This window comes from Malurus melanocephalus, unplaced genomic scaffold, assembly GCF_030028575.1.
Source record: "Malurus melanocephalus ecotype Western Australia unplaced genomic scaffold, MMel_1.1 scaffold_23, whole genome shotgun sequence".
Taxonomy (NCBI): domain Eukaryota; kingdom Metazoa; phylum Chordata; class Aves; order Passeriformes; family Maluridae; genus Malurus; species Malurus melanocephalus.
Window position 1 is genome coordinate 616,626 of NW_026623255.1, and position 25,633 is coordinate 642,258.

Genomic DNA, 25,633 nt, shown 5'->3' on the forward strand with positions numbered 1-25,633 from the left:
ATTACTGATGTATTACAGCAAGGTGGAGTTTTAAGTGAAGGAATTAAAATCACATTTTGAAAAAGAAAAGAGGTTAACTAAGTTCATAATTAYGAGGGGGAAAAATGATTGTTTGAGGACTCTCTGAAGGTGATATTACTAATACAGCAAGATTTTTACATATTTTGGGAATGTAAGAGTGAAAAATGAACTGTACAGGTTTGCTGTAGATGGAAAGTCACCTCTTTCTCAACCAGATAGCTGACTGAAGAGATTTCCATTCTTTATACCACAGACACAAAGTGATRTGGACGGGTGTTGCATTACAAGCATTGGCACATTAGGGTTCCCTATATTACATCACTCAATGACATGTATGACTTTTCGTTCAGCTATTCATATTTAGGGTGTTTCAGCATGCAGACAGGATTTGCTGAAAACTGGTTAATCCTGTAAAGATCCAATCCAACCCAATGCAAATTTATGACAAGATTTTTAAATTAGGAGAGTAGTCCCCAGKATTCTGGCGAAAAATCTTGTAGGATACGGTTTCTCTTATTTTTAAGGGTTTCCATGATTATGCCCTTGAGTACATATCATTTTGTAGGAGTTCTAGTCTAGCAACATGCATCAATTTGAATTTTATTTCATGAGGTATTTTTGGTAACATTCTCTTCTACATAAACAGGGTAATCTTGCATATTAACAGGACCCTGTTTCTCAGTTCCATAGAGCTCACTGGCTCTAAAATCACCTGCATGACTTAAAAACACTTGCCACCTCTCCTTGTCACTCACAGGGATTTGAACTATATGGACGTGTCCCTTCATTGTTGTCCTTTGTGGGTGAAAACAAGGACAAAACCCATTCCACAGATCACTTCCWCAGCCTGAGACCTGTTTTCTCCCAGCTCTGTTACACGGAGTGTCACTGAGCGCCTTTTAGATTTGTGTAGGAGGCAGAAGAGAATTTTTAATTCRCTTGAGACAGAAAGTCCAACACATCTGTCTGTGTACTGAAAGCCACAGCGCAATCAGGAGCCGACCCTACAGCATCAACCCTGGGCCCGACCATCACTGAAAAACGCAGAGATGGCCCAGATCCTTGTCAGGAACCATCCCACCCGGCTTCTTCGGTTTTTTTTTCAAGACGCAAACAGAAACAAACGCGGAAATTCAGATCTCTTTTCGAGTGGCACAAAGCGTAGTGCAGTCGGAGGCGGCTCAGGGAWGGGAGCTGACAGCTGTGAGCGCCAGACACCGTGGGAGCCATCCACCCCCTCTTTGGTGTGACGGGAAACATCCTGTCAGGAACACTCTCTGCATTCGGGCTTTTCTGGAATTAATTATCTGTAAACGGTGACGGGCGCGTCCTGCTGGGAGCCTGCGATGCCTTGGCGGTATTTATGGATGTGTTCGATAGGAGARTCATGACGGTCAAAGCTCCTCAGCCAGAAAGAAACGCGGCATCAGAGCTCCAGCCACAAATCTGCTAGGGCTGCTCCCTCTAGCGGGAAAAAGCTGGGGAAAAAAAACCTTCCTCTCCCTCTTTTCTTTATTTCTTTTTCCTTTTCTTTGTGTTTTGTTTGGTTTGTTTTTATTTTTAAAGTGAATAATTCAAGTTTTCCGGATAGTGCAAGACACGGGGCAGTTCCCATGGGACGAAAGGTGACCAAACGCTGCACTTTTCCAGCCCTTGAGCATGGAGAGACGAGCTGGTGCCCAGGCAAGGCAGGGCAGCGATTAATCCTCCGTGGCAAGTGAGGGACTCTTGGTTTGTCTTCTAGCAGCCCTCAGCATATGCTGTAGCTGTGTTTGGTTTTGATTTCCCACTTCTGATTACAAAAATAGGACTYACTATAATCATAATAATGATAAAAAATAATTATTGTAATTATATACTTTTTGGCAAACTATTAACACAAAGCAGCCCAAAAGATCCCGTTGGATTAAAAAAAGGTGACAATGCACAAACGTTAAAAAAGACAAAGTCTTTGATAAAAAAGAAGGAAAAGTAATCTGCAAATGAATGCATTTCTGTAAGGCAACATGTTACCTTTAGTCTTCCATCTAAGTTTAGCTCAGATTCTGTTGTTCAAGAAATTGTTATAACTTGGCTTGCTTGAGCTTATCAATGTGGTAACACAGTTTCAGCGCTGGTCCCAGTTTCAGCCCCAGGTATTTCATKATCATGTCGCTTTTCAGCAGCAACAAAGCATTGCCATCAATTTCCTGGTTTCAGAAGAGAGGAAGAGAATCAAAATGTGTTAACCCCCTTTTAARAGCTATGTCCTGACACATTAAACAAGGTGAATTAGAAGCAGCATGCCATTTAGGGTAGAGCTACCTGAAATGTCATGCATTTTGAAATTTCATTAAAAAAATTGAAATCTGAGGTGTGATAGAAGKAACCTGTAAAGGAAGGTTTAATTAAATATGACTTTTTATTCTTCAAGGAACTATAAGATTAGTCCAGGTTTTCAATTTATTTTGCAATTAAAAGGAGATTTTTTTAAAAATCAGGGTTGCTCTAAGCGTAATTCTGAGAAAAGCCAGTCAGCCTTGAGAGAAAGGTATGAATGATGGAKAGAGCAAAGGATGTAGCCACATTAAACTGCTGATAGAACACCTCTGCATCTCAGTTCCAGCCTTGTCTGCGTGTTTCACATATCTGCAGTGCACTTATATCCAATGATGTGTGTATACATGTATATATATATATATATATACACACATATATATATCTTTTTTTCTTAAATTGAAGACAGTAGTAATTTGCTTATTTACTTGCATTTGTCAATAAAATTTGCTAAATTTTAATTTTACCCTCATGTAAGTGGAGGAAATTGCCGCCAAGGTCAGCTGTTTATCCCAGACCTGTTGGCTTGAAAACCTTTTGAAATTACCAAGTGCTACTAYGAAAGTAGCCTGAGCCCACAAAGACTCTTTTGCTATGGACTGTGGAACACAGAAGCCTTCAGCTACACTGTCCTCAGTCCCAGAGTTTGTCTGGTTTTCCTGACTATGTTAGTGGATTTGCCAAAAAATACCACAGCTCCCCATTATTTCCAGCACACTGACATGCCTGGATTGTCACAGCTAAAACACCCCAAGTGCTGTGTGTGCACACACACACAGATCCACACCCCAGTGCTGTACAGATTGCATTCTGTGGTTTTGATGGTCAGASCTTTCCACTGTGATCCATTGCCTACTTATTAAGCAATGCTATGGATCCTAATTTGCCCTGATCATTATTATTCCATTCAGCAGGTGATTTATCTGATGAGCAGTTAAGGTCACTTTCTGATTAACTCAATCAATTAATGCTCTTCATTTTGCAACCCCCACTCTATCCATAATAGAAAYGCTCTTCACCTCCCTGCTCTCCTTGCCATTATTTTAAGGAAGCTAAGGTAAAGTAAGAATAAGCATTATGTATAATTAGTATTTGCATAAGAAATAAAATAAGAACTCCTTTAAATGTGGTGCCACCGGGTAAAAACCCTGTCAAGGGTCAGGTGCGGAGGCAGCTCTTTCTGAATGTTGAGTTCAGCATTTTATTATTTCCATTATTATTACTGTGTAGGGGTCAAAATTAAACTCCATGACAATAGTATGCCAGAGGGAGCATTCATATCCAATTAAATATCCCATATTAGCCATTTCCCTGTGCAGATCCTTGGCTTGACTTCTTTACAGTATTACTGTGTCAGCCCTTTTAAAAATAATTTTTGAAAGAAGACTTTGATAACATGGYTCCTATATCTACAATAGCCCCAGCAGATCCTGAACCAGGTCTGGAGCTGGTAAAATTCAGTGCCATCAGTGCCACCTTTCCTGTCCTCCATTTCCCTTTCCCCAAATCTTTCTACCAAGTCTTTCCTGCTGATAGAGCCTACCTGGGCTCTCCCACAATGCTGCTGCAAGGTCCCTGGCTGGGGCAGTGGCTCCTTTCCGTGTGACCCAAAGCTCTATGAGCGATGAGCTCAGCTCTCCTTGGCACACAGACATGCTGAGAGAGCAGGGAACCGCAGAGGGGAGCTAGGAGGGAGTTTCTCTTTGCTGGACACTGTCAGGAACGACCTGTGACAGAGCTCCTTGGGCATCTGGGCAAGACGCAAAGCTTTGCTCCTGGTGGGAAGAGCAGACAGAGCCAGGGCAGGCTGTTGTGGCAGTGAAGGATGCGGGCTGCATGCTGGAAGAGTTGGCTCCAAGGACTGAGCTCAGCCCTGCAGTGGCCGAATCCAGCAGTAGGAAAGCACACTGCCAGCATGCAGGATCCACCCTCCAGCTGTCCCCTTCCTGCTGGTCCCACCAGCCTCTCTCCCCCAGCRCTGATGAGCTGATTGCCAATGGAACCATTTCGGGCGATAGCTGGGGCTTGTCAATGACAGTAAGTGCCTCCAAGTAAATTATGCACCTGCTTCACGGAAAGATTGAACATACAGGAAGATATGGCTGAGGTTAATGGACTAATCACTTGTCTCTCACCCCTGGGGTCTTTGTGCTAATCCAGATGAGGTTTGAAGGCTGAAAAATTGCAGGGCCATATATAACTCAGAGGTGTAATTGAATTGAGTTGTGCGGCAATCATGCCCAGGTTCTCACACCTATGGCATATTTTACAAGGAAACCAATGATAAGTAGAACCCATGGGTGCTGGGTGTGCAGCAAAGGATGACAGGGACAGCCTTTAGTGGCAATTTAGCATGATCTCTTTGGTCGCAGAGCAGCTGCAGTATCATAGCATTCACGACTGCCTGGAGCGCTCCCCTGCCCTGCTGCTACATAAAAGCACATTACCATCCTTTGCTGCAAATGGAAAATAGAAAAAATCACTGCTTTGCACTCTCCATATTTACAAAACAAGTTTTGAAAGTTGGGGGTTTGTCCTTTGGGATGTACCTGTACGCCTCAGGCCATGTCAATTCTCGCTCCCTTACATGAAGATTTTCTCCTGATGCACAGCCCCTTCTGATATTCTCTGAAACTCATTCTATAGCAAGTTCCTCCAAATCTGAAGGTTGCTCATTTATCTTCCTGCTTGTGCCCATAACCAATACAGGCCATGTTCTCATTATTAGCTTGTAAGGCAGAAGGCAGGAAAAGCGGGCCAACACCTGACCTGTACCTGCAGATTTGCCCTACTCTGTTGTTCCTGCTGTTGTTCTCATCCCACAGACCTGTCCACAGAATAGCAGACAACCCCGAYACCTTCCTAGGGTGAGCAGACACAAAGGCTTGCGCTCATCTTCATTTTCACCTGCTCCTGAGCTACCTCCTCTCCTCAATATYGGGAAAGCCTGCATGTAAATGTARCTGGAGGTCCATTTACCTCCCTCAKCTCTCATCTGCAGCCCCACAGCCCCAGTTGTCTCTGCTGCCACAGGGACAAGGAGTGATCAAGCCCTCTTTTTGTCTCCACAGCACTGGGGGTGCTGATCAGGACTCAGGGCTGGGAAGAAATTCTCTTTTAGACCTAGTCCAGGCACTTACATGAAAATTATGACYTCTGGCTGAACACAAAGGAGTCACTTTTAGAGTAAAATCCATTTTTCATAGCCAGACTGAATTCATTAAGTGGAGATGGAGAAGGCAAAAAATGCTAGTAATACATTGGTGTCAACTCCATATACAGCAGCAGAAGAAGAAACTCCAAGCAGACAAGTTTACTGTCTTCCCCTTTACTAATTAAGGATAATATAATTTCCATCACTGGAGGTTGCCTCACAAAAGGAACTATTGTATCCYCTAGTGAGGCAGCAGCTCGGTTAAATTTGGTTATGTAGTTACATAATACTGAGGAGGAAAAAGATTAAAATATTGGTTGTTTTGAGCTTCTCCTACTAAATATCTAGAGACACATAAAAAATGCTCTTCAGAAGAGAATCATATGTATACTGCAAAAAAAATTGTCATTGAAACGAGCTTTTTTGTGCCAATCTGACAATGAAAAATGAGCACCAGATCCTTAGCGCTTTCTCTTAGGCTTGGCATAGAAACAATTTATGCTGGAGCAGCTGGGAACAAATAGTGAGCATTTTCTAAAGACACTGTTAAGGTTTCCCCATTGAAGTGTAAATGAATAGAGTAGAATAGCATAGCATAGCACAAAATACAGTAGAAGGGAATAGAATAGAATAGAATAGAATAGAATAGAATAGAATAGAATAGAATAGAATAGAATAGAATAGAATAGAATAGAATAGAATAGAATAGAACAGGAATGTTTCAATTGGAAGTGACCCACAATGATCTAGTCCAACTGCCAGWGCAATTCAGGGCTGACCAAATTWTACCATGTTTTCAGGGGCACTTTCCAAAAGCCTCTTTAATACTGACAAGTTTGGGGCATCATCCATCTCTTCACAAAGCCTGTTCCAGCATTTAACCACCATCCCAAGGGGTAAGTGAAATTTCTTTAGTCCAAASCCTCCCGAGGTGCTGAACTCCTTGCCAGGACCTGCATTCAACCTGGCTGAGCACAACCACTGCCTAGAGCAGCCCAAGGCAGCTGAGAGGCAGTGTGTGTGACATGTGCTGGCTATCTCTTGTGACTTTTAAATTACCCAGGAGTGGTAAGGGCAGCCTTCTACATACGTGTTTTCTGAAGAGCTCCACRTGAGGGCCTAAAGCTTGAGGATCTGCATCCTTCACAAACAAAACCACGTCATCCACTGTCCAAGTCAAAGGATTCTTGCTTGATGGCCGAGCTGCATCTTGTTGTTCAGGTGAAGGACTTGAGGCTATTGGAACAAAAAAGCCCACAACAGTGTGTTACAATGGCACACAGAGGTTTCCTTGGTTCGTGAGTGTGCAGGGCTTTAGCATTGGACATTGGGTCTGTGCACGCAAGTGTGAGCCTGAGATGGTGGCGTAGGAAGAAAAGAAGACTTGGAGCAGTTTCCAATCTGACTGCTTATTGGAAGACAKGATCCCAGCTGGTGAATTGTGTCAAAAAACATGAAACCCTCAGGTCCCTGCTGGGGAAGGAAAAATSTGCCAGCTGCCAGGCTCTTAAACCAAGCTGCCCTGCTGTCTGATCTGCAGGAGTGGGGACCTTGGCTCAAGAAAACACTACCCTCACACCTGGAGAGAACGCTCTCCAGCGCTAAATATTCAGTTTGCCATTGAATACATAGGCTAGAGGATAGAATCAGGATTTAGCAAATAGGTTTTTTTTTTTCTTTGCATTCAAGTACTCATACTTGTTTTAGAGCTTAGCAGAAAGTATTCAGTCCGTATCTTCCTGATCTTAGTCTTTCACAAAGCTGATGGTCCCCAGTGAATGCCAATTTGCAAAGTTACTAAAACATGTGAAGATGAACATTGCACATGTGACTTTTTAATGGTGTAAGCCCTGGATGATTTAAGGTGACTYCAGCTTGGTGTAGCTTTAAATCAARTGCATAAAGGCACATTGGAATGAAAGTGCRTTTATGTTTTTATTCTTAGTCTCTGCAGAATTATAAATCTCAATCTCCACCKGAATACAATTTGTACTCCCACTTACACCGCTTCTCTGCGACAAGAACTATATTATGCTAGGTTACAGGAAAGCTGTTTCCATTTGTTTATATCCACACCAAGGAAACTCTGCATTAGCAGGCAGCTGCACACAGATGTATTAAATGCTGCTTGCTCACATCTGCTCATTCTTCTTGTCAAGGCACAGTTTTTAATGAGAGATGTGCAAATGGCAAGCAAGTATACACTACGGAAGACCAGAAATCAAACAGAAGAGTGCATGTARAGGGAGAATAAAGACACCTAAACTAGAGCCTGGAAATGCCCCAAGTAGCCAAGAACTCCATCAGATCTGCTGAGGGGAGAAAGGATGAGCTCTCCAGAGAAATACTGATCTTAAAAAGACAGATGAGATGTGTAAGAATCCCCATGCATGACTCAAAACATGATACTAAAGCACAAGTGAATGTGCTGGGCGGGTTTGGGCTTATGCAGATTGCCATTCCATTGACTTCAATAGAGCTCTGCTGATTTATATTAGCTGAGACTCTGCCCATATATGCCCAATAATGATTTTATGTGCATATTGGTCCTTTTTCTCTTGCCACCATGCTCATCTTACAGTATAATGCGATGAGGTGTATTTGCAGCTACTCGGGATGAACTCCAGAAAGCAGCAGTGCTCTGAATGTGCAAATCTGGTCGATGGTTTTCATAATGAGATGAGATGTAAATATCATGATAATTGCACTCTCATTTGCTAAGTCACTGTTCTGGATACAAAGGACAAGGAACAGCCGCGGGTCCTTTTAATTAGACAGCGAGGACCGGTGTTCGTATGGACTCAGGTGACCCWGGGCTCCGCTCACGGAATAAATGCAACACACAGCGGTACAGACACCATCTGGAGCCTTTGGCATGAAACAATGAAGMCACAGAGTGCAAAACAAACAGGATAATCTTGGCCAACCCCTGGATCATCAGTAACATTGAGGAACTTTGTCACGGACAAATGGGAGAGCTGATTCTTCTCTTGGAGACAGAGGGGTGTTTCTCCCATTCATGACCTGTCAGTGGTTTGGATKACAGCTGATGTGTGGAAGCATTGGGCACTCCACCACCTCAAACCAAAGGTCAGGRAAAAGACCAGGCTTTTGCAAACTCAGAAAATAGAGGGAGGAGAGAAAGGTTTGGYTGAGTCCAAAAGATTGCAGGTGTTTCTACGCTACTGCCATAACATGGTCAGGGGAGATGTTGCGCCACTAATGAGGATCACGTGTTTTTCCTTACATTTATATAAACATAAGGAAAGCCCAGAGGACTCAGCCTGGGATTTACACTGGGAACAGAAAGGGCAGCCTGCAGCCCAGTGACTCMTGCCTGCAACCTGCTCAGGAAAGGGCAAGGGGGAGCAGAGAGCCCTGAGTGCAGCTGGGAACCTTCACAGGTATTGGAAGTATCTGTAATAAAAGGAAGGGGAATGAGAAGAAAAGGTTGAAATGACAGGGTGAATCTATTCACTCCTTTGCRATCTAGCAATCAATAGCATAAATGTGATTTTTGAAAGACAAATATATAAATGACCTTTCTAAAGAGACTGCATGGCTAGAACTCTTCCAGACCCTAGCAGGTAGCTAGATAACCCTTTCAGATCCATGCCTGARGTATATAAAATATAAYAATATAACAACAAGAATTATGTGCTGATACTAATTCTTAAGTTTTCGTTTGTCTCTATTTAGCACATAGTATCGAGTCTTGGATTCTTTGCTGCTTTTTTATGAATTAAGGTGTATTATTTTACTTGTATGAAAAGAGCTACCTTTAAATGTTATTMATAAAATRGAGATAWCCCCAGTTTGCAGCAAAATATCCATTTTTAGCTGCTGAGTCTAGAAACAATCTGGTTTTCTATATGTTTTCTAATTTATTCTGTTGATTAATTTGTTTGGCTTTTTAACATTTTAGTTTACACATCTGAGTGTAATTTCTCTATTTACAAAAGAAAATAGATCATTTYGTGTCTACACAAAGGCATGGGGTTTCTTTCAACAGCATCACTTTGGTGAAAGATTATATTAAGCAGAAAAGTGTTTGATGGCAGCAGGGCAAGTACTATACATTTTTTTCATATCTGAAGGTATTCACACTTAACCTAAGAATTAGATAAATGAGGAAGTCTCATGTCTCCAGGGTATCCTATGCCATCCTGTCATCAGAATTAATCAAGATGATAATGAATACTCAGATTACAAAGAGATGGGAGTGCTTGCGACCAATAATTATTTTTAGAGATCATAATCTAGGTCAAATCCAATTTCCTGTTTTTGACAGGTGGCAAAAATTTGTCAAATTAATGGAATGGGATATGGAAATTTAGGTAATCAGAGGGAAGCACTTTCCCCTCCTGCCTTAAATGATGTTGGGGAAGGACAGTGAAGAGGTTCCTCTGCAGGCAACCCAGTCCTGACCACTGCCCACACAGAAACAGCTGGAATTACCAAAGCCAAGTGAGGGAAAGACATGGCCTGGCTTGGTCTGAGTTTTCATCACACACAGGCTTTTCTCTGCCACTCATCTCCAACCTCTGGAMCTTCCTGAGAAGGAGAATGGAGCCAGAGCCAACAGCCAAATGGCTGCAGAGGCATGACAAGGAAATMAAATGCTAAGATGGAGTTAAACCTGCAAAAGGAAGAAAGACAAATAACAGACTCCCTAAATATGTTCTTGGCAAACAAACAGAGCCCAGAGGGAGTACAGTCATTGATAGAGAAGAGTGGAAAGGGAGTGACAGATGAACTTTAATATTGCTGCAGGCCTAAATGATTTCTTTGCCTCAGGGGAAGGGGGTGGGAATGAAATTTTAAAAGGTTCTCTCTGATTGCACTGGAGCAGATAATAAAGAGCAGCAGATCTACTGAAACTAAGCAGAAGTAGCAGACCCTCAAAGGCGTAGAGAAATGGGGATTATTTAAAAAAAAACCACATTCCACCGCCCCCTATAAACACGAAAAGGAAGAAGGCTTTAAGATACTTTTCTAAAAATCTAGGGCACACCAAGCAGGAGAAGAAGAGATGCATCAGAAAAGCAGGAGTCTGGGAGAACAGAGTCACAGGATTTTGGGGAGGGGGGTGTGTTTCACCAGCCATGATCGGCAGAGAGCTTTGCAAAGGCGATCGAGCTCAGCACATCTGCTCGCCCTGGCTGGCTCTTGCAGGACATGTCGAGCACCACCTGGCTGGTGTCCCCCGCCTTGCAACGCGTCACTGAAGAGTCCCTGTCCCTGCTGAGACAGGGACAGCTGCTCCCAGTGACAGCACGGGGGATGCGACATTGCCGGCGCTGCAAGAGCAGCCCAGCAAACCGCTGCAGGACACGTGGCCGTGGACATTAAATATTTATCCGGGCTTTTCTTGCTTTGCCTCTCTTTTGTAGGGGAAACAAAAAGGCGGCTCACTGTAAGCACTGAAACTTTCAAGCGGAAATGTCCTCAAAAATTATCAGGCAGGCTGTATTTGCTGAACACAGCGCTGATGCTCACAGCGCCATCAGCAGCTCCTTTGCCCTGGGGTGGTGCTGGGATGGTGCTCCCCTATGAGCCGCTTGCAGCATTATTCTGAAAAAAGAGAAATTTCAACCCACATGCCCCCAAATGTTTTCAGGAAATGTGTGTACTAATAAGCAGGATTGCCTCTTTAACAAAGACCCTCAGGTGATAATAATTAACTGCTAATACTGGATAATAAAATCTCCATAAAAATAACAAGCTACAGGGCAAGGTTAAGGTTATTATATTGTGGTTGAACACACAATTCTTCATACTTGGTATAAAGGCTTTGTTGGTTATGTAAGAAGGCTTGGAAAGGTTTATGATGTCCTTGACTATTCCTTCCCTGATTTAAAAGCTTCAATTTGGCAAATGATGACAGGAAAGTGCATGTTTGTCTGTTTGCAGCCCCAAGTGGCTTTCTGAAATGAGATTTTTCAATTAAAAAAAAAAAAAAAAATTAGCATAATCAAGGAGAATTAGGCATCAAGCTTCCGATCRCATTAATGAGAGCTTTGAGGTTTAATCTCATCCATTCCACTTGAAAGAAATGTTCTGCTATGCACTGAGATATGTTTTATGATTATGGCTTTTGCCATGATATTTACCCACCATGATAAATAAGGCAAGCTATCTTTCAAAACTATCCATAAATAAATAGGAATGGCTTGGGGTTTCAGAGATAAATTCTTCCTCTTTTTAATGAGCCCATCTCTGCCTTGTAAGTATGCARACTGAAGAGGATAAGAACAGAGACTGACATGCACCACTTACTCAACTTTGCTTACTTATGATTCAACAACATATAAATTTTGCCTAGAAAGAAGAAAAACACATGCACAGATTCCAAAGACCTTTGCAAGAGAGACTTTGAGAAGACAGCAATCCAACTCCAGGAAATTGCACTATGGCAGTTCCACAAAGGTGTATTTTGAAAGTCTAGGACTGCCAGGAGAAGTGGAAGCAACAGGGTGGATGAAGATATTATTTCTTTCTGTGAAATAATACAGTCTCTAATTTTAAGGAGGAGTAGGTAATGCTTTGTAGGATTCTGGTGAGGATTCCAGYGTTACAGAGCTGACACTGTGGCAAAGAGTGAAAGACACGAAATCAGGCTGCAAGTGGAAACATCTCAGTGTCTTACTGCTTGAAGTGATGTCATAATGAATGTTTGGGCACCTTGATTTCATGGATGTCACTGTGTTGCCCACCACAGCCACAGAAAACTGCCTGGCTGTATCTGAGAGCAAATGCCTCAGAGGACTCAGCTATGGACTGCTGGAAACTCTGCTGGAGTCTTCAGAAAGCAGCTGAAAGGTTTAGAGGAATTGTGGTGCATGGTGGAGTCTGCACTGGCTGTCTGTGCTGCTGTACACTGGTGGAGCACAGGGATTGCTACAGGGAATTGTTAGGGACCTTGGTAGCAAACCCTGTGTGCCTCTGTGCTAGACCCTAATCTACCACATTAGATTATCACCAAAATCACAAAATCACTAAAAATTCAGAAAACCCCAACAATATCAATGAATCCATAAACATTTRAATGATATTCACTGCATAATCTCTGTTTTAGGAAGCTTTTACTGTTGAGCTGGCCAAATGACCCTGAGATTCCAGAGAAACTAGGCTTTGCAAGTGTCAAGTGACCATCACGTAAAAATTACCAAGCTGTTTAGTGATGATTTCTGTTAACCCCAGGTATTATATGTAGCGGTTTCAAGTCACTTGTGACTGCTTCAGAGACTCTCATGTCATGGATGCCTGGTTCAAAAGCAATCTCCTCCTCTTTGCTCCCCAAAGTGCTTTAATGAGTTTGAAGCTAGAGAAATACAGGGACCTGTAAAGCCTATTTCAAGACCACTCAATGACTACTTTGTTGGTTCAGTTCTGGAAAAAACACGTGCCACGTTTCAGCCTTTCATCTTGTAAAGACTGCTGATTTTGTGGGAAGTCACAAAAAGAGATGGATGTGTCTCCTGAAGCTTAGCTTCCTGCTGAGGTCTACGTGGAGGTTTCACAAGACATTGGCGGAGACTGGGAAATGATGACATTAAAAGTCAAAAACAAAAAGGGAAAATAATGCAGCTAAACAAGCTTAAGAAGCTCTGATGTTAAGCTTCAATCCCTTGAACATAGTTTCTCTCTGACACCAGGGATTTTCTCCACACAACGCATTCTTAAGTATGGGAATTTTGTGCAGGCTGAAAAAGCACAARGTGTTCAGTAAGCCACCAAGTAATTCAGAGAAGGAAAATCTGTGAGGKTTTACTAAGTATGAATCTACCACCTCTGGCTGAGGAAGTCCTTGAGCCACAAATTTCTGAAGGCAGAGAGGATGGTGAGGATGCACASTGTCTCTGCATTTATCCCTTTCCTTGGGGCATGCTGCTGTTTCATGCTGGAGACAAGGTGGCTTGACAGACCTCTGCTCTGAACTGCCCTGGCTCTTCATATGTGCTGATCCCAAACAGAACRATAAAAATTTTTAAAGCAAGTAAGTAACAACATTGTTAAATCTTGGCTCCTCACAACTGCCCACTATAAAGCTTGACAAAAGGGCCCCAGTTCTACTAGGAGGCTCAAAGGAAGTGCTGGAGAGGGGTAAAGGAATCCTCTGCACAGTGAGCCTCTTGGCTTCGCAACACTTGATTATGCCAGCCTGAGAGGCACTGAACAAGATCTGAAAAAAAATGGTTTTTCCATTTCCTTTTCTTTGTAACTGAGGCCTCCAGTTCCTAGTGACGACCTTTTATCAGCTGTTTGCAGTAGTGTATTTCTACATTATCCACTTTGTCTTGAGTAAAGTTGACTCTGTAAGTCAAGAATGAGATAATTATGAGAACCAAACACTGGTGGTCTGTCTACTAGAGTAACACAGGGCTAAACTAAGGAAACAAGTGTGTGAAAATAATGGCAAAGTCAGTGATGGTTTTGGGTGGGTATTAAACATTTAAGAAGGCAARCTTAGCTAGACAAATAAATACAAGGATAAATACTTACAATATTCTTTGGAAGAATAATGTTCTAAAATATTAAATAGTGAAAGTTCAGGAACAAGAAATAATACAGGAGTTGGGGAGATGAGGGATGTGAAGGAATTAAGCAAAGATTAAGCAAAGGGTACAGGAAAAAGGCTCTGGAATGGCTTCCAAACAAGAATATTCAGAATCATTTGAAGTTTCCAAGAGAAATGCAAGGGCAAAAAGACAGTGTAATGAGCTGATGGTAGACAAAGGGGCTAGAGGAACCAGTAATCTTCTGCAAATATATCAAGATTAAAAAAAAAAAATACTAGAGTGGCAGTAGATTCCATTAACAAATGAGGAAGGGAAAAAATTAATGACTTTAAAATGGCTGAGACATTCAACTCCTTTGTTAGATGTATCCTCAGAATGAAAAATGCATACATGAAGTTTGAATAATTACTAAGGGGTGAAGACACTGTTGGCACCACTACTACTGATAAAAATCTGTTGAGTGAGAATTTGGGAAATGAAAACAAAGTTAACTGAAGTTCAGTGAAGTAGATAACCCATTTGATGAACTTGGGTAACTTCTAGAGGGAAAAAAAATAGTGGCTAATAGGAGCTGTAGTTGATGGGTAAAGCAAGTGCCCCAGCAAGTGTAAATTCTAGCATAATAACTGGGCAAAAATACAAAGAAAGGGAAGAAGAATCATTGAATGCAGGGACATTCATTCATGGCATTTCTTGGCTTTACAAACATGATTATATGGAATACATTTGTTTATGTAATAATAGCCTTAGAAAACCTTCACCTTTTTTACTTCATGGAAATAGATTGATTTTGTGTTTACACAGGTTATTAATTCCCCTTCCAAGTGAAAGCACGAGTGGTCTGGATGGATTCCATCACACARCCACCTTACTAATTTTCTTGGGAATTTGGGAGCGAGTTAAGGCTCCAGCACAGCACCAGCCTAGCACCCAAATTGCAAACGGAAGGTGTTGCATTACCACTTCTGTTTCCTTCAAGATAGGCCCCATTCCTGGTCGGGCTGGAGGTCTGATGCCGCAGGCCAGTAGATGAGGATCCCCCAGGAGACATCTGGGCAGGACGATGGCTRCAGGAGGAAGAGGAGCCTCCAGCAGGGTGTCCATCCACGGGGCTGTGACGCACGGGGTACACGGARCCCATGGAACCCAAGGCAGCATCGGCAGGATCCACAGCATACTGCTTCCTGTTGGGAGCATCAGCCATGTAGTCCTCGGGGATCACGGTCTCTGCTCACAAAATAAGCATCAGCAAAACAGAGGCTATGTAAATCAACCCTTGAAAAAAAATTATTTCTTTTTTTTTGGGCCAAAATTCCCACTTTTTTGGTCAAAAAGTGTARSTTCATTTTCAACTTTCTGTACAGAYATCTGCCCCCAGGAGAGATTCTTGCTGAGAATTAATAAATGATGAAGGGAAATACAACCACTCGAAGTCAGTAAAGTCACAAGAACAAAACCATAGCTTGATATGAGTCTTCTGTGTCAGCTTACAACATGATTCTCTCTAAAATTCTGGGCCACTGACTGGCAGGTCTCATTTGATGCATGGTGCTCCTCAAATACACCAGGACTAGAGGATTGAAAGGAAGGAGGCAGAGGAGGACCATGGGATGGGCAGTTTGTTGGGTTCATAATGCCTGGCAGCCAGTAGGAAGGAGAGAAGGTAATAAACCAAAGCACTCTGGCTGCAATTACTGAAATTAATCAGAAGTATCCTCAGCTGCAGACCTCCGTCAGGGTGTCCTGCAAGGATAAAGGCTTGATGATTGATGAGCACACCCGAGGTTTATCATGGACAGATATGAGTTACGTGTGAGTCACTTGGACCTGACTCAGGTTCCCACAAATGTGCCARCATCACAGACAGCTCCAAACTATGGCTATGGCTCCTCTCCTCTGCATTGCACTTTTCATGCTATGTGGGAGCTAAATAYCTCACTTTTTAGATTCCTCCCAATAAACCAAATTTTGCCCTTAAAGACCTATTTTAGAGACTTATACTCCCCTCTGCTTGGGGTCTAAGGCACAGGCATGAGGCAGGTCTAGCCCCAGGTCTTGCAGCATGCAGATTTATTTTGCCATTTCCCCTCAGACTTAGGCTCAGGTTCGTCTCTGTCTGGGTTGACACTTCCATATCTTTGTCACTCTCCTCCTCTTCCAGTCTCCTCCTCATATCCAAATCTTTCCCACTTCCCTTTTTTTTTGTCTTCACAAAAGATGGCCAAAGGTCTTCCTCCTCCTTTTTCCTACTGCCATTCTCCCTGTAAAACCAGCCCTCCTCTCACCCATGTCCAGTGTCATTTCTGGGATACCCCAGAGCCCTTGGAGACCCTAACCTTCACAGAATCCTGCTGTCAACCTGCACTTGAGAGATTCCTGCTCCCACYTGGCAGGCAGGGAGCCCCTAGATTAGGGAATTGCCTTCCATTGCCCCATGACATTTCTCTGAGCTGTTGAAAAGGCCGCTTTCCTCATCATGTGTGCTTTTCCTCCAGAGGGTGTCTGAGCAGGGTGAAATTTCCCCCATGGTGCCAGACATCGACTTCCTGTCCTGAGCAACACCCTCCTCCTGATGTACTATRCAGCCTTGTTGAGTAACAGGAAGAATTAATGCTGTAATTCATTCCGTAAGACACAAACTCCATTGCTAATAGATGTTGAGTCTGTATAGCACAGAGTTTTCCCTTTCATTTACATTTTCACTCTTTCCCTTAAAAAAAAACAAACCAACCAATACAACTTGGCAGCTGTGTACAGTAGTTGATGTTAAACTAACATGATTTAGTTCAACAATTCAAATATTCAAGATTTCTGCCATGCCAGCATCCTGGCTTATGTCTCAGGCCACAGCACAGGTTTGTGTTACATTATTTGATTTTATTGCTTCTGTCTTTTAAATTTTCGTCTCATTCTGGGTCAAGGCTGGACTTGCCATGAGGCAAATAACAGATTTGAAGGAAAACTGCAAATGTGAGGTTTCCTCACTTTTGGGCACTTGCCTTTGCAACTGCAAGTAACTTTCCTTTAGCAAGGTTTTTTTTTGTCTTAGATGATTTGGATTCTTACAGCGTGCATTCAGGTGTCCTGCTGTTTTCTGCCTGGGGTTTCTGAGTGTGATTCTCACACAAATCCAGACATGGTGTAATTCGATTGAATTCAATGGAGTTCAGATAACGTAACACATCAGAGAAATGGGAATCAGACACTGAACCTTTCTCCCTAACCTCCAACAGATGCCAAAATTATATCGTGATTGAGCTAAATACCTTGCTTTTCAAACTCCTCCCAATAAACCAAAGAAAATCCAATCAAGCCTCCTCATTCAAAGGAATTTAATTACTGTGTAGAACACTTGCAATAAAAGCCTCTTACGCATAAAGAAGATGGCTCTTTCTGCAGCATCCTGCCTGCACTGCATGGAATAATTATCCCTCTTGTGAATCATTACCTCTTTATTCCAGGAAAAGAATGCTTTTTTAATATGATTACAATATGAAGAAGACATAGACCATCAAAACAACAAACAGCACATTAAAAGAGCCCTGCTAAATAAACAGCATACAGCTTTTATTGCTATGGATGTAAATTACTCCAAAATTTTTGAGCAGACACCAGGGATTTTCTGATGGAGGTCAGACTGTCTCAACAGTCTGTGTGAAATAAGACGCGCAGACAAAATCTCCATGCAGAAGGATACCCATGAATTGTGACAAGACTATAACATGGAGCCAGTCTCTGTCAGTTCTATTCCTAACCTTGCTTAAGACTCTTTTCTTGATCTAGATCAATTTATTCCACGTCTCTGCTTTGGGCTCCAAAATGGGAGTAATGATGCYTATTGCCATGGACCAAGCAGGAGCCTCTATACATTACTCTATGAAACATTCCACCATGGAAAGTGCTCTGGGAATTTGAAAAGTCATATTATTATTTCATTGGACTGGGGGAGAAGGGATTGTGTCAAGCAGCCCACTGCCCAAAAATTCAAAAACCCTGTGGAAGCTCTTTGTGTTCCTATTTTTCCAGTTCTTTGTTAATTTGTACTGCAGGGAAGCTGCATGTGTTGAGGTCCCACTGATGATGTGCATGAAAATATCTGCATTTTGTAAGCTCCCAGAAGGCTTTGTAAAGTGTATGGCCATCACAGCTTCTAATCCCACTTTGGCCAATTAGGAAAAAAAACATCTTTTCTGAGACAACAGAAAACAATACAAGTCTCTATTGGGGTTGGAAATGCACGCGTTCATAAATCTGTAGCTTAGCCTTTCTGTATTCTGTYGCACTTTCATATTTTATTTTGTAGGTAGTCAGTTCCACATATTAGTGAGAAATAGTACATGATGCCTTAAWGCAGGATTTATGAGGAAGCTGCTTTGAGCTTTTTCTCTGAGCACAGTGGTCTCTGTTAAAACTGCTTGCCACCCTGAGATGTTTCAGCCATTTTGGCTCAGTTTTCCTGTCCATTAATGGTCCACAGGAAGCTGGATTGAAAAGCCCAACGCTGTTACATCCAGCTCACCTTTAAAGGCAACAAAGAAGGAGAGAAAAAGGYCACAGTTGCTTTCCCAATTTGAAAATGCACATTTCTTTAGCTGAGTTTCTTYAAAGTGGCAGCCTCTAAGGTTCCTAGCCAAATTCCTGAAGATGGGTCARCTGAGAGTTAGAAGAACCTGAGAATCTGCAGCTAACATACCAGCTCTGCTGCAAACCTCTGGAGTGACCTTGGCCAGGTTATCTGTCATCTCAGGACCTCAGCTCTCCACTAAGATTAAGGAAAATACCTGTTTTGTCTCTCACTTCTGTAACACGTGGAGTTTTTTGCCCCAGCAGTATCCATTTGCCAGTGCAGTGTGCCACATGGGTGTGTGTGTGAATRCAGAACTGCATGTGTGAATGCAGAACACAAACACTGGTGGCATCTGGGAACAAAAACATTCCAGAAAGACAGAAGCATTGACTCTCTTTCTACATTAGGAAAAATGAAAATCAATTTCAGGTCAAATAGAAAATGAATAGGAGTATATGCACAGGAAAGATGATCCCTAGTTGACCTTTTCCTGAGCAGATTTAATCTCTTACTTTTACTTCTGCATCCTAAAAAAAAAAAGCCCAAACTCAGTTTGCTATAATCTCTCCCACAAGTAAAAGTTCCTTGTACACTCCAGAGTCACTCTATTCTGCCTTCTCTCCTCCCAGGCCAAACAKGTCTTGTGCTGCTTTCCTCACCTGCTCCTGCTCCCACATCACTGCTCGTTTCATCTTTCTCTCCCTTTCCCTCATTCAGGTTCCCTTCCCTTATACCTCCGACCTGCTTCTCCCACTGTTCTTCCCCATCATCTCTTCCTACCTCTTCTCCCATCATATTACCACTGTCTTGACCTTKCTCCAACTCCACTTTCCCGCACCTAAAACATCACCCTTTTCCCATTTTTCCAGTTACTTCCCTATCTCTCTTTTCTGTTTTCCCTCCTCCCACAGATATGATTTGTGTATCCATTTTCTCCTCAGGCTGTTCCCCTTCCACCTGTCTCACATTGATCCAGATTTCCCTTTCCTGATACTCCCATGCCTTTTTCTGTGTCCATTCCCTGGGGCAGGGCAGTGAACTGGGACCAGAGTCCCTTTTCCCAGTTAGCTGGCCATATCCTGCCATATCCTGCACAGTCATGAAGTGGCTGATCTGGGTGAAAGCTGCTTGGGGCRCTGCTGGAAAGCCACACTCCCCACTTTGAGCACATTGGATGCTGATTCCCAAACCAGGCAGGCCCTCATTTACACACCAGTATCTTCTGCACACAACTGCCCTTCCTTCTAAGACAATACTTTAATGTCATTTCATAACCTTTTACTTTACCACCTGCAATGCTCAATCATTTGTATTTGCTTTAATTAAATTCCCCATTTACTTCTTTTCCTCACAGTCAATACAGATTTATTTCTGTCTTTCTTTTCTCTGCCCCACTATTCCTTTTTTGAGTCATCTCCTATTCCTCATATCATTTAGTGATGGGCTTTGCCCTCTGACCCTTCCCTGTACCTTTTAAAGTGCTACCATATATTGTCTATAATGGGTTGACCAGATGTGAACTCCATATTTTAAGCAGCATGATATCATAGCTTCCTCAGACCTCTCCTTTCTCCCAGMCAGGGACAGCCTTTTTTCATCTCCCAGTCATTTTGAGAGGAGCCAGCCACAGTGTCAAAATCCTATCCAGAGACTCCTTCTTTGCGTGGTTTTATCTTTGTCTGTATTTTATAGTTCCTGAGCCTGGCTCTGGCTCCCTGCACAAGGATGGCATTTGCCCTGTCTGGGAGGTGGRAGGGAGTGTGTAGGGGAGGGSAAGGGGAGGGGAGAGTTTTAAGGAGCAGCCTAGAAACCCTGCATCTCAGCCTTCATGAAAGGAAAAATAGAAGTGGGGAAACACAAAAAGCAAMTGCTGAAATGCAGAAGGAAATACTTCAGGTGAGTTTAACTATCAGTTCAATCTAGTGTAAGCCAGAGAGGGAGAGAGCAGAAAGATATAAACAGTATTTAAGATTGTGAGAGATATGCCTTGCCTCTGAGCTGCTATATTCTGTTTTAAACATCAACTCTTAGAAGATTTTAAAAGAAAATTTTCTGTGCCTTCCAAACAGCCTCACACATTTCTGTCCAGTCAGGAATGTACCACGGCCTTTATCTTCCCTGTAGCTTGAGCCTGCATGCATCCATCTAAAGATAAGAGTCTCCTGTGATGGATTAAGGCTTTCCAGCTCTGCCTGCTGTGATTTACTCTGGGATTACAGCACCAGCCCATTTCTTTTAGCTCCATTGCCCATCCAGACATGCAGCACAACRGAAATATGATGTCACCCCTTAGCAGATGTTTCTACACCGCTTTCTGGTGCGTGCATCTGCACCCTACACAGCTGGGCAAGGACCAGACCTTTCCACACTAACCCGTGGCTGCCACACTTTGGCTGGACAAGGAAAACATTACAGGGAGTGACATCTGGTTTGTGGCAGCAGAGCCGAGCTGCTCGCTGCTTGCCAAGGCAGAGTGGCATGGAGACACATCCCCAGGGAGTCACAGCATCCCTGAGGCTGCTGCAGGAGGCAGCAAGTGAGCAGGCAGCCCAGGGCATCCGCCAGCAGCGGGTCAGGGCTGTCACGCCTCTGGTTTTCAGTCTGTGGGARAAGTTTTGCATGGGTTATAGGAACACACAGTTGCATCCACAGGGGAAAAAAAAGGGGGGTAGTAGTCAGCCAGAACAGCAAAATGTAAATATGCCTCATTCACTTGTGAATGTGGATATTATGAACACTGAAACCATGATCACACCGTGGAGATAAAACCTGCAATGAATTCTCCAGGGTTTAGTCTGAAGCTTTACTGCACCATGTATCATCTAGCTGTGTCCTAGCCTCTAAAAAATATTTTGCATTAACTGAAATGCTGAGTCCCCCAAGGAGAAGCTGCCAGTCAGTTAACRTCAAGAATCTAAATTTTTAGGGAATTTTCCAAAATCCAATGTTGTTCTGATTACAAGGTCTTCRGCATAAGCAATTCTTTTTTCATTATTTAAACAATTTCCCTTGAGTGTTTGCAGCACAGACAACAGCCACATTGTGTTTAATGCAGTAGAACCAGGGAATGAAACCAGCTGGGAACAGATCAACATGGTTTTATTGTCCAAACWGAATAAAAAGGTAGAGTAAATTCAAAAGCTAGCTGCTGACAAATATATTAGATTTAATAATAAAAGGTGCTTGTGTGAATAAATAACCCATTGAGGATTTTTTYCCATTTTTAAAGTACTTGGGGAGGACTGAGTAAATGTATTGTGTTACAATGGAGAGGTTTTAGTCCTGTGTTACAGCACAGGCAAATTGTTTGGGCACACCCACAAGTGAAGGCAAAGGGATTTCAATGACACAGAGATCCAGGCTGCAGAAAAAGTCTTCTTTTGGTCTCTTCCACCTGATTTCAGACCTGCTCCTCCTTTCTCTTCCCTTCTCCCTTGCCTTTATGTTATACCGAAGTGTACATCATGAAAAGGAGATTTATCAGGGTTGTATAGTTTTGTGTCTGAGTGCAGCAGTGGTTCTGCAATGGCAGAGGGAGATGGGAGAGCCTGTGATCGATTTTTTCAGTTTCCAGCTTCCAGCAGTAGCTGGAGGGGCTTTTCTATCAAGGTAGTTTATAATGCACTCCATATCACTATAAATCAGCATTGATAGAAGTCACAAAAAGCTGTATATAGAATAGACAGGATGAAAATGACTGTGTTATTTGAAAATTTCAAGGCATTATATACCATGATTCTCTGCAGATTAAGTACTTAGTGCATCTCTGTTTTGCTAACACCATGATAAATCATATTGTTTAGTACTGGCCTAAAATATTTAACAATAATTTTTTATTGCTTGAAAAACAAATAATTTGAGACTCAAGAAGTGAGATGTCTACAGCAAAATGCAGKTTCTGCAAAATAAGGTGTGTTTGCTCATTAACAAATACAATAATCTTATCCAGAAATTAGGCAGAATAGACATATGAAGCATGAGCCTGTGCATGTGTTTGTATGCGGGTGTAAGAGCTTTCATAAAGTCTTTTCTTCGTATCTGACCATTGCTGCTACTCAGCTGAACTTTCTGAAATTTCTTCTGTCATAAAAGTACAACATATAGGAGCCCTAAAGTCTCAGCTTCCCTTCACAAAACCTTTAATTTCCTGTCATTCTTWTCCTTCTGCTGCTGCTTCTGACATCCCTGGTTGACCTCAATCCCAGCAGCTAGGARCTCACCATTTCCTCTTTGCTGAGCCTTTTAATCCCCTCCTCTTTCCAGGATCCCACAGAGCCAGCTTCCCTGCACATCACTGAGCTGCACTGTGCCATGACACCGGGGAGCTGGGTTTACCCTGGAATCCTGTCCTTGGATTCATCCCCAACCTCACTGCATTTTCCTTAAATCCAGAATACCATCAAGTCACTGCCACCTTTTTGTTTAAGTCACTTCTGTAACCTTATCTCTTCCGTGAAGAGATACCTTTCCACGAAGAAACCCATGAAGGGATATCTTTCCATGAACAAACCCACCACAAAGCACCATTTGCAGTTTATTTTCAGTCAGAGGATGTACTTCTCTTGCCCAGCTGCTGGTGGTGCAGCTCCTTGCCTTGCACCCTTACCTTGCTCATCGCTGCCCTTGGCCAGCACCATCCCAGCACGAACACCAAACTGCACATCACCACCCACTATTCACTTCTGCTGCTCTCTTAATTGCTTTAATCCCCTGCTTTGCACTCATTTTGCCAACAGATTAATGTTCCTCAGGCAGATGCTGTGTGTTACTACTTTCCAAAAGGCATTTTGATGTACTCCGCGTAATTACTGCAAACAAATAAATCCTAAGGAACTGGGGAGCACTGCTGATTAAACAGCAGCCAAGATTTTTCAGGAAAAAGAAGTGGATGTTTTATTTCCATGGAAATGGAAATGCCATTGTSTGTGGGTTTCCATTTGTTTTGCAGTGAACTGGAAAAGGATGGAGAGAAACTGAAAGTAGATAAGGGAGGGATGAAAATAAAAGACTAAAAAAGAAAGCAACATGGGGAAGGTGAAAAACTGATCTGAAAAGCTGAAAAATGTCCCACTAATGTCCTGTGAAAATAATTCTGAATCTTGTTTGAAACCTGTCAAATTGAGACAGCYTAAATACCAGACTCCCTTTCCCTGCTCTCAGCTGTCTCTGCCTTCTGCCATGGAGGTGCAAGCTCAGGCCCTGATGTASGCACCCCCTACCAGGCAGTCCCAGAAGCAAGAGTCCTCTCATCTAGATTCACAAGCAAAAATTCCACTCTCTTCSAAAACCCTTTCTTGTTTTATCTTTTACTTAATGAGCGCTGGATTCTGAGGTTTGTCTTTTTTCCCACTTGCATCTTTGAAAAACTGGGTGAGTCACGTTGGCTTATGTTTGCAGACCTTGCACAGGTTTTTCATCACCAGTTCAGTTCACCTGACTGCCTAAAATATTGGTATATTGGATCACAGGTATTTGGATCAATATTTTAAAAGTTCAGGAGTGAAAATGCCCGTTTCAACTTTAATTTAAACTATTTAAAACAAAAGCCTGGACTATTAACTTCAGATACAATCCTAAAGGAATCATACAGCTCTAGGGAAATGTCTTAACCAGCTAAAACAGAGTTAAAGCTAAACTTGGAGCTAAAACAGAGCAACAATCACATGATTTACCTGACTGGGGCTCTAAAAGTACCCATGCTTCCTSCACATGACTCTGCTTGTAAACCCTGGATTAAATGCATAGGCCCAGGGGTATTCTTTCTTGGAGTGGATATGATCTCATCCATCATGCTTCATGCATTTATGCCCATCATTTCATCCACTTTCCTTATGCATACCTTCTGATAGGGAGAAATAAAGCGTCCTTACACTCTATCCCATAGCTTGGCTGTCTTTCCTAACCTCCACGGCTGCAACCCAGGCAATACCCAGCAWTGGTGTCCRTGCCATGGTGATGCYTTAGGATTTTTAKTTYCTATATTTTCATGCATGTGTATTCTTGTACTTCTGTAGTTSTCCCATYTTTAGACAAAACAATTCCTTTCYGAGCCTGAATCCAAGGACACCTCRCTGMCTCAGAGCCCCAAAATGTGTAAAAAACAGCGAGCTGCGGGGTGAGCAAGTTTGGGGTGATTGACATCATGACCTGAAGATCATTGGAGAATTGGGGCCCAATACRTTAATAAGGCAGAACTTACAAAAAGTGAAGGTCCCATGACTCCGTGTCCATTTTGGGTGTAGTTTCAGGAGAAGGTTTTGTCTGCYCTAATGTACCAGGGGGCCTGTTAGGGCTGYATTAAAGTTGTCTATTCTCATTCTCTTTAGYTTGCCTGGCCTCTGTTTTCAGGTGTTTTAGGCAACAGAGGCACTGAGCACATCTSGGGCTGAAGGACAGAAGGGCCTTTGGGTTTTTCCTTTTTCACTGCTGAGAGCAGGGTGTCTACCCACCAGGGCTGACTTTGCTAAAGGGATGAACTTCCTTGCATCCCCTCACATCAGGGATGGTAAAGCAGCCCAGCAGAAAGTGGGAAGAAGGATTTCCCTTGGGCTGGCTGCTGGAGGGATGTCTGCTTACAGCTTCATTGCTTGGCATCCACAAGGAGACACAATTTCATAAACTTAAAGGAGCAGAAAGGGAGTAGTTCTTCATTTGTGAGTTAGCAAACAGTAATCTCACAACTTAAAGGTCAGAAAGTTCAATTTATCCAATTCTGCCAATTCTATAGAGTCCGAGCAAATTACATCACAGCTGAATTTTCTCTCTCCCATCCATCKCTTATTTCTTTTCCTTCCAGGATTTGCTCCTTAGTGTTCATTTTATTAGTTTCTTCTGATMTAGAYTGAAAAATGCCTCTGCTACAGCTGCAGTTGCCTCTTCTTCGTCTCTGCCACAGAGTTACCACTCCGGATAACTCGTTTTGGGAAACCATTCCTCAGGATGGTTCCAACAGGACCTTAACATGAGGATCCTTGGTGGGATGCTTTGTCCTGTGGTCAGTTGTGTCAGGAGGGGAGGGAGAAGGCACCCAGCCTGCTGAGGAAAAGGGAAGGG

The 25,633-nt window shown here is 42.7% G+C and overlaps 1 protein-coding gene across 1 annotated transcript in view; it reads right to left on the reverse strand.

The window, feature by feature from the left end:
- Positions 1-2,065: 2,065 nt before the first annotated feature.
- The window catches only part of SCML4 (Scm polycomb group protein like 4), a 41,657-nt gene continuing 18,089 nt past the window's right edge, over positions 2,066-25,633 (reverse strand). Inside the window, exons 5-7 of the mRNA XM_057390122.1 lie at positions 14,974-15,240; positions 6,582-6,727; positions 2,066-2,210 (exon numbers count right to left, since the gene is read on the reverse strand). Of these exons, the coding sequence (XP_057246105.1) occupies positions 2,085-2,210; positions 6,582-6,727; positions 14,974-15,240 (539 nt within the window). The 3' untranslated portion in view covers positions 2,066-2,084. The remainder of the gene's footprint in view (positions 2,211-6,581; positions 6,728-14,973; positions 15,241-25,633) is intronic.